Below are 10,343 nucleotides of genomic sequence, written 5' to 3' on the forward strand. Positions count from 1 at the left end.
GTCATTCAGGCCCATTGTAGTACCAGCAGAGGTGGAGTTAAAGGTGAGATAGTCATAGCCTCTATAATTCACCGAAGTGTACTGGCCATCATGGTCACCCCGATATGTCCCCACTCCCTGTCATTCAGGCCCATTGTAGTACCAGCAGGGGTGGAGTTGAAGGTGAGATAGTTGAAGTCTCTATGATCCACCCAAGTGTACCGGCCATCATGGTCACCCCGATATGTCCCCACTCCCTGTCATTCAGGCCCATTGTAGTACCAGCAGGGGTGGAGTTGAAGGTGAGATAGTTGAAGTCTCTATGATCTACCAAAGTGTACCGGCCATCATGGTCACCCTGATATGTCCCCACTCCCTGTCATTCAGGCCCATTGTGATACCAGCAGGGGTGGAGTTGAAGGTGAGATAGTTGAAGTCTCTATAATTCACCCAAGTGTACCGGCCATCATGGTCACCCTGATATGTCCCCACTCCCTGTCATTCAGGCCCATTGTAGTACCAGCAGGGGTGGAGTTGAAGGTGAGATAGTTGAAGTCTCTATGATCCACCCAAGTGTACCGGCCATCATGGTCACCCTGATATGTCCCCACTCCCTGTCATTCAGGCCCATTGTAGTACCAGCAGGGGTGGAGTTGAAGGTGAGATAGTTGAAGTCTCTATGATCCACCCAAGTGTACCGGCCATCATGGTCACCCTGATATGTCCCCACTCCCTGTCATTCAGGCCCATTGTAGTACCAGCAGGGGTGGAGTTGAAGGTGAGATAGTTGAAGTCTCTATGATCTACCAAAGTGTACCGGCCATCATGGTCACCCTGATATGTCCCCACTCACTGTCATTCAGGCCCATTGTGATACCAGCAGGGGTGGAGTTGAAGGTGAGATAGTTGAAGTCTCTATGATCCACCCAAGTGTACCGGCCATCATGGTCACCCTGATATGTCCCCACTCCCTGTCATTCAGGCCCATTGTAGTACCAGCAGGGGTGGAGTTGAAGGTGAGATAGTTGAAGTCTCTATGATCCACCCAAGTGTACCGGCCATCATGGTCACCCTGATATGTCCCCACTCCCTGTCATTCAGGCCCATTGTAGTACCAGCAGGGGTGGAGTTAAAGGTGAGATAGTTGAAGTCTCTATGATCTACCAAAGTGTACCGGCCATCATGGTCACCCTGATATGTCCCCACTCACTGTCATTCAGGCCCATTGTGATACCAGCAGGGGTGGAGTTGAAGGTGAGATAGTTGAAGTCTCTATGATCTACCAAAGTGTACCGGCCATCATGGTCACCCTGATATGTCCCCACTCACTGTCATTCAGGCCCATTGTGGTACCAGCAGGGGTGGAGTTGAAGGTGAGATAGTTGAAGTCTCTATGATCTACCAAAGTGTACCGGCCATCATGGTCACCCTGATATGTCCCCACTCACTGTCATTCAGGCCCATTGTGATACCAGCAGGGGTGGAGTTGAAGGTGAGATAGTTGAAGTCTCTATAATTCACCCAAGTGTACCGGCCATCATGGTCACCCTGATATGTCCCCACTCACTGTCATTAAGGCCCATTGTAGTACCAGCAGGGGTGGAGTTGAAGGTGAGATAGTTAAAGCCTCTATAATTCACCGAAGTGTACCGGCCATCATGGTCACCCCGATATGTCCCCACTCCCTGTCATTCAGGCCCATTGTAGTACCAGCAGGGGTGGAGTTGAAGGTGAGATAGTTGAAGTCTCTATGATCCACCCAAGTGTACCGGCCATCATGGTCACCCCGATATGTCCCCACTTCCTGTCATTCAGGCCCATTGTAGTACCAGCAGAGGTGGAGTTGAAGGTGAGATAGTTGAAGTCTCTATGATCCACTGAAGTGTACCGGCCATCATGATCACCCCGATATGTCCCCACTCCCTGTCATTCAGGCCCATTGTAGTACCAGCAGGGGTGGAGTTGAAGGTGAGATAGTTGAAGTCTCTATGATCCACCCAAGTGTACCGGCCATCATGGTCACCCCGATATGTCCCCACTTCCTGTCATTCAGGCCCATTGTAGTACCAGCAGGGGTGGAGTTGAAGGTGAGATAGTTGAAGTCTCTATGATCCACCCAAGTGTACCGGCCATCATGGTCACCCCGATATGTCCCCACTTCCTGTCATTCAGGCCCATTGTAGTACCAGCAGGGGTGGAGTTGAAGGTGAGATAGTTGAAGTCTCTATGATCCACCCAAGTGTACCGGCCATCATGGTCACCCCGATATGTCCCCACTTCCTGTCATTCAGGCCCATTGTAGTACCAGCAGGGGTGGAGTTGAAGGTGAGATAGTTGAAGTCTCTATGATCCACCCAAGTGTACCGGCCATCATGGTCACCCTGATATGTCCCCACTCCCTGTCATTCAGGCCCATTGTAGTACCAGCAGGGGTGGAGTTGAAGGTGAGATAGTTGAAGTCTCTATGATCTACCAAAGTGTACCGGCCATCATGGTCACCCTGATATGTCCCCACTCCCTGTCATTCAGGCCCATTGTAGTACCAGCAGGGGTGGAGTTGAAGGTGAGATAGTTATAGCCTCTATAATTCACCGAAGTGTACCGGCCATCATGATCACCCCGATATGTCCCCACTCACTGTCATTCAGGCCCATTGTAGTACCAGCAGGGGTGGAGTTGAAGGTGAGATAGTTGAAGTCTCTATGATCCACCCAAGTGTACCGGCCATCATGGTCACCCTGATATGTCCCCACTCCCTGTCATTCAGGCCCATTGTGGTACCAGCAGGGGTGGAGTTAAAAGTGTTATAGTTCAAGTATAAGCCTCTTATTATCCATCAATGTATACTCACCATCATGATCACCCTGATCTATCCAAATTCTCTTCAACACAAGATCACAATCTATATGTTTCAGATTTTCTGCTAAACAGTTTACTCAATCTTTCATATTTCTTCAGATAATGTTGTCTCCAGAGGCCAGGAATTCAGCAATGGTTTCCTTTGATGGGAGAAATCGGCAAGAAATACACCAAGGGGACAGGTACGCTCTTCTGTTCTGGAGATTTCTGTGTTTTCATATTGTACTTATCATTACTTACAAGACATAAAGTGGAGTTTGATAATGTGCACATCCATGTTTTAGTCAGTGTGCAAAAAATGAATGTAGGCAATAACAAATTACCATTTAAGAGATTTTCTTCAAACTTTGTATACATGTTACCAGTGACACTATGCACACATAGGTTTAGAAAGTACCTTGCAAATGTTTAGGCTTTGATATATTGTAGATATTTTTTAGATGCGTAGCCATTTGTTACAATTTCATCATTAATTTTCAGTGTACGAATAACCACAGCACAGTTTCCATTGCCAGCAGTTTGTGCGAAAGATCAGATTGATGATTGGTTTGACAGACTGGCTGAATGCCTGCACTGGAATGTCAGAAAACCACAGAAGAGTTTGCTCGAGTCTCGAAATACCAGTGATTCAAGTTTATCAGGAGTTTCGCACAATGGTCAGAACCATAATGGTGCGAGTGAGTCTCAAGATAGCGTGTTTTCAGAACATTCCTCTTGAACTGATGAATTGACCAATCAGAAGTAGGGATACATATGATTCCAGGGGAATCAGCCAATCCGAACACAATTTGTCTTTCTTGACCAATCATAATAACCGACACATCACTGTTTCAATCAACATAATGATATGCATGAAAAAGTTCGATTTTCATTTAATATTTTGCATTCCATTTTTTCTACAATTATTTTTAGCATGTTTGAATCCATACCAGTTTTGCATTGAATAGAAATTCCTTAGGTTGGTGCAATTGTGTATAAAACGTCATAACATTTCCACCAATTTCACTTGCTTGAGTGTATTTATTTTAAAAGGATGTACCTTCATGTAATTGTTCTCAGTGTTCGTTAATTGTGATAATGTACCAGTATGTCTTCAAATGTTCATGTATCTTACATTTGAGTCAGTATTTTTGTATTGTTGACTTTTCGTCTTATTAAGTTTTGTGTTACATCATAGGGTAATGTCTACCAAACGAGACTTGAGAGGGGGGGGGGGGGGGATATATTTTTGTTAGGTCATGGGGCATAGTACACAGGCAGGATGTAACCCGGGTTAGAATTACTCTGGTTCTTTAAGATTGTATTTATGTAGGTTAAGTTATGTTTTCTTTTCAATAATAATAGAAGTTAAATTAGGTATTTTACAAATTGGTGTTCACCTATGATTAGAGATTTTTAATCATTTTAGACAGCTGTACTTAAGATGGGATAACAGGTTTATATATGTACGTCTTTTTTTATATGCTAGTGTTCTTTGGTTCAAGCCCCCTTTTCGCATGAACATGGAGGTTTAATTGAATAACGTGTGATATACTGAATATTTTAGAAATTAAATTTCACAGAAAGAATGTTAGGCCCATGATCGAAAAATCAGTGTGATTAAATTAATAATTAAGGGTTATTTTTTTAAGGACTTCACTTGTAAAACATACTCCACTGACACAACCACCGCACTGTATCAATAATTCACCCAGTTTAGTAAATTGATAATATTCAAAAATTAAAATGAAAAAATTCCCTTTCATGCAATAAAATATGTTTTGTTTCTCTGTTTATTATGTGTATTTTACGGTGAAATATTTTTTCATTTCGTTCAGTGGTAAAAATCATTAATCTCTCGCTGAATGAATTATTGCATTTTCCCATTTTGAAATTGCATTTGAACCCAAAGTATCATTTGTATGCAAAAGAATTATAAAGGAATTGTTAAACAACGGTTTCACAGGGTGGGCAAATATTTGGTAAGGGTGAAAAAGTAGTCCCTAACCAAGTTTACATATCAAGTTATGATATAAATGTGTATGTCTTCAACTGAAATGTCTTTCATGTGTTCTTTATTTTGTATCTGTAAGGAAATATTAAATTCCACAATTCATTCTTTTCTACACAAACTTTTTATGCTATAAATTAGGGTATATTGGCATTTTGAAATGTTTGTGTATAATTCATTAGGAAGTGATCCATTTTCCAATCTGCTGGAGTACATCCCTTGGGACTTGCAAATGTCTCAATCATGGGCCCGGGGGCTGTATTCAATATTGTTCTTATCCTTGTCCTTAGACATGCCTTAGTAACTCTAACGTGTATATTCCCTTTGCTGCCGACAACATTACAGTTTGTTTCTCTTTTTACAATGTTCTTTATTTATCTATTTTGCTTCTAAAATTTATATAATAGTTATGGTGCCTATGACCAAAGATGTCGAGGTTGTACTCGGCTGCTTCAGCACGTGGGAGGCGTAACTTTTTTGTTCCATGTTGACAAGGACAACATTCAATAAAAATAATATGTGGTACAAGTGAATAGCATTGTAAAGCATTGGCACGGTAATTAAAGAATGTTTTCGCACATTCTACTTGTTACCGTTCGGAAATAGGAGGTGTTGTGTACAAAAATGATACAAGAAATATTAGAGAGCTTAATATAAATTAAGTTTTAAATCTATAAATAAAAACATACATTTTAATTTTGTCATATGTTTTGAAAATTCCTGAAATATGCTGTTAAAGAAATAAGTTAAAATGTACATTACTTTGTTTATGAATGTGTTTTACTATCTAAGGCAAGCCCATATTTGCCACTATATTTTGTTAGTTTATAGTTTACATTATGTTTTCATTGTTTATGGTATTGTTACATTTGTTTTTACTGTTTCTTGGCATTGAATAACACTGTCCACAGTTGTATTTTTTTTTTACTGTTTCTTGGCATTTGATAACACTGTCCACTGTTTCATTTGTTTTTAATCTTGTTTAACATTTAATAAGGCTGCCCACTGTAAATAAATTGTCAAAGGTATTCATTGTTAAATAAATATAAAATAAGGCTTAAAAAAATGTAAAAAATTTGCACAACCTTAAGATATTAAATTTAACATTTCAACCAAACCATGTGCTTAAGTGTACATTTTGTTGACCTGATTGAAACTAAAAGACCACAGGTGGAGTAAATTAACCCCTTCGGGACCTAGTGTACATTTTGTTGGCCTGATTGAAACTAAAAGACCACAGGTGGAGTAAATTAACCCCTGCTGGACCTTGGCTGGAAATTCAAAATTTATCTATAGGCTAATTCAATGTGAATTGTAAATAAGTATGGGACATGAGGTGGGATTAAGCCATAATGCAGCCGATGGACACGGGCAGACTGTTATTTACTCTATGATAGGCTTATCAAAACACAATCTTGACCCTCATTGATCCTTCATAGCACCTTGAGTACGCTTACACATGTATGACTGTAATTGACATGGCGCTGAACCACCCCGATATAAATATTCATAACTATAAATCCAGTGGAGAGGTTTACTAGTTGCCTAATTACCCTGGACAAACAAATGCATATGGACGTAAATTCAATTTTATTCTTTGTTGAACAAAGTAGGGAACTATCCTGGGTGTTCATAACATGATTTAGCGTCATGTCAACTAGTAGAGGTCATTTTCATTATTCATGTTTTTATTCAGAAAAAATGTGTTGCCGGCAACACAGAGTGTTTGTATTGACCCATTTTTGCCAATGTCAAAGTCACTCTTAAGATTCCAAGGTCTGTATGTACAGACTTACCCATTGTGCAAATGTCAAGGTCATTGTTTAGATTCCTAGAAGGTCTGTGTGTTCAGACTGACCTATTGTGCAAATGTCAAGATCATTGTTTAGATTCCTAGGTCTGTTTGTCCAGACTGATCCATTGTGCAAATGTCAAGGTCATTGTTAGGATTCCTAGAAGGTCTGTTTGTACAGACTGACCCATTGTGCAAATGTCAAGGTCATTGTTTAGATTCCTAGAAGGTCTGTATGTACAGACTTACCCATTGTGCAAATGTCAAGGTCATTGTTTAGATATCTAGATCTGTATGTACAGACTGACACTTTGTGCAAATGTTGTGCAAAGGTCACTGATTAGATTTCTATGAAGTCTGAAATGTACAGACTGTTCCATTTTGCTAATGTCAAGGTCACTGCTTATAATCCTAGAACCATTATTTATAGCGAACTTAGGATTGGGCATAGACATTTCAGCTTATTAATGTTTGTTTTGTTAAGTTATTTATCACATTTTAGGGTTATTACTTAGTCATGTTTACTACCAAGTACGAGTATATATATACAATTTGCACTACTACATGTAATATAATATAATATACTTTCCTATTTTAACTTTGATTTTTTTATGTCTGAAAGGTAAAAATTAAGCAGAACTATAATAATTTAGCAGAAATATTCTTACATGACTTTTATGTCTTTGTATAACATTTTTTATTTTGAAAACTGTTTCTAAGATTTGAAATAAATATCATAAACATTACGAGTTATTCATTTCCATTTCACATTAATTATACTCCAAGATAGTTATATCTTGAAGCATTATAGGTCCGTCACGCCTTGAAAATCTTGTATCACATGTACCTACAATGTGTTTCACCTACACAACATGAAACTTCATAGGAATGATGGTCAGCATGGGAAATTGTCCACCTATGATTTCTAACATTTCAATTCGTCTAAAATAAGGTATAGACCTGCCAAAAAAAATCGATGCTCTTCTGTATTAAAGCAATGGAAAAGGTCATAACTCTTCATTTATTAAAACCAGAGTTATGGAACTTGGCACACATTTGCATATTGTGGCTAGCTGTAACATCTGCATTAAATTCGAAAATAAGATTTTAAAATCTTGATCTGTATTAAATTCTGGTAGTGGTTAAAAAAATTGCATGTTGACGAGGCTATCCAAAGACTGTGACTTACTTTGAAACACAAATGAGCTAATAATGTCTAGAATTATGTAAAATATTAGTATGGTAGTTTTTAGCTCGACTATTCGAAGAATAGGTGGGCTATACTACTCGCCCCAGCGTCGGCGTCCGGTTAAAGTTTTAGGGCAAGTTGGGATTTTCACTTGTAAGTCCAATACCTTTCATTCAATTGAGTTAATACTTCACACAGTTGTTCAGGGCCATCACATGATGAGATTAGATAACTTCATATTATTCTTTACACAGATTATGGCCCCTGATTGACTATGAAACTAAGATTAAAAGTTTTAGGGCAGGTTGGGATATTTATAAATAACTTCTATACCCTTTGTTCAATTGACTTAATACTTCACACAGTTGTTCAGGACCATCACACAATGAGGTTACATTACTCCATATTGTCCTTAATACAAGTTACGGCCCCTGATTGACATAGGTTAAAGTTTTAGGGCAGGTTAAAGTTTTAGGGCAAGTTGGGATTTTCACTTAAAAACTCCCAATACCATTCATTCAATTGACTTAATACTTCACACAGTTGTTCAGGGCCATCACATAATGAGGTTAGATAACTCCATATTATATTTTATACAAATTATGGCCCCTGATGGACTATGGAATTTAGGTTAAAGTTTTAGGGCAGGTTGGGATATTTATTAATAACTTATTTATCCTTCATTCAATTGACTTAATACTTCACACAATTGTTCAGGACAATCACCCAATGAGGTTACATAACTCCATATCCTTAATACAAGTTATGGCCCCTGATTGACTTAACGGTAGGTTAAAGTTTTAGGCAAGTAAAAGTTAAGGGCAAGTTGGGATTTTAATAAAAAAAACTTCTATATCTTTCATTCAATGCACTTAATAAAATTCAAAATTATTTACGACCATCTTACAACAAGAAACATAACTCCATTTTAACCCTAAATACAAATTATGTCCCTTGATTTTTTTTTTTAATTTCTTTTGACAGGCACATTTTTACATTCTTAACCAGTTTTTTACCGAGGGAAAACAAGGAGACCTATACTTTATGGCCCTTGAATTTTTTTTATTATTATCTTTTTTTTAAATTTTATTTTAATTTCTTTTGAAAGGCATATTTGTATATTCTTTACCACATTTTCATAATGGGAAATCAAGTTATTTGAATGACTTGCATCTTTTTTTGGGTGGTTGGAGGGCAGCATCAAAGTCACCTTATGTATTGAATAATTTTAGGTAGGTTTGACATAAATAGACCAAACTTGGTAATATTACATTGTTATTGTATTCACATCTAAGTCAAAGCGGCGAAGTCGAGCGCGCTGTCTTTCGACAGCTCTTGTTTCCATTGCCCTCTGAATGAGACCTTGACTGACAGACCCAGGTAGGTCTTTTATGTGACTCCTTTCCTTGTGTGCCATGGTACTTTAAAATCCTTCCATGCAGAACAGATGACAGAGTAGTACAGACAAGCCAAATTATTGGTAATTTTCGCAACTGACCCTTAATTGTGACGTTGGGATACATGCATCATAATGGATAATTTTTAACTACATTTTCAACATAAAATGACTAGTTTCTGTTTTGATAGAGTAACACCTCTGGACTGTATCTTGACCATGCATTATAGGATTTTCAAAAAACTTGCCGTAAAGGTTCACCATGGTAAGGCGGTGTGTCATGCACAAGTTCCAGGTCTGAACCTCAGAGGTCACCATCACACTTAGAGGCTTAAGGTTGAAATGATCCTTGTCCAGGCTGTATCGCGTCCATGCATAATGGGATTTTAAAAAAACAACTTTAAATTGAAATATGCCTGTGTCATAATTATGCTCTTTCAACGGCCTCGTCATGTTGCCTGTTAGCATCTAGCTAGTTTTTCTGGCCTTTAAATTTCCGATCTTCACCTAGTTGAAAAACAGCGAGATTTGCCCAAGCACAACTGGATTATTGCCCTTGAAATTGGCAACATTTCTGTAATCAGTAGTGCCTCCATATTGGCATGGCGCATTATATGATACAAGGCTGTTAAGGCGGCACCAATTACCTAACAAGAAATATTACAGGTGAACTATCAGTACTGTATACTTCCTATATTTAAAGCTTAAGGTGCGTGTTCATATTTTACTGAGAACCCTTTTCCCCATTCAGCAACTTTTTACAATCTGCTAAATTGGAGTCAAAAACATGGAATAACAATCAGTTTCCGCTGTATCGTAGCTGTGTACATCGCCTGCTGTTTAAATTAATCAAATAGTTCACTGAATACCTGGCTTCATTGTATCAATACACAACTTTCGGCAATTTTATCGTGACTGTCATTGCGTACAATAGGATATGTTTTTTCTGTATATGCATGACGTGAGCAAGTACCATAAACAGCAGCCATAGGATTCTTTTTATAGGAATTTAAGGTTGATGAATTTATTGTTCATGTCACAAAAGCGGAAAATACACTCCACCGCGATTGTGGCCACTTTGTCAACCTCAAAACAAGTGAAATCATCCAATTGGTTTTGAAGATATTTTAATACTTCT

General features: G+C 38.6%; 1 protein-coding gene across 8 annotated transcripts in view; it reads left to right on the forward strand.

Moving 5' to 3' along the window:
- Positions 1-7,366, forward strand: part of LOC128246816 (NAD kinase-like) — a 43,217-nt gene extending 35,851 nt beyond the window's left edge. For 6 of the 8 annotated variants that reach the window (XM_052965273.1, XM_052965274.1, XM_052965271.1 and 3 more), the window contains 2 exons: positions 2,938-3,020; positions 3,319-7,366. In XM_052965273.1, coding sequence (XP_052821233.1) covers positions 2,938-3,020; positions 3,319-3,556 — 321 coding nt within the window. In that variant the 3' untranslated portion in view covers positions 3,557-7,366. The remainder of the gene's footprint in view (positions 1-2,937; positions 3,021-3,318) is intronic. The other 2 variants (XR_008263367.1, XR_008263366.1) reach the window with 2 other exon arrangements.
- Positions 7,367-10,343: the final 2,977 nt, after the last annotated feature.

The sequence above is a fragment of the Mya arenaria genome, chromosome 9 (assembly GCF_026914265.1).
Source record: "Mya arenaria isolate MELC-2E11 chromosome 9, ASM2691426v1".
NCBI lineage: Eukaryota > Metazoa > Mollusca > Bivalvia > Myida > Myidae > Mya > Mya arenaria.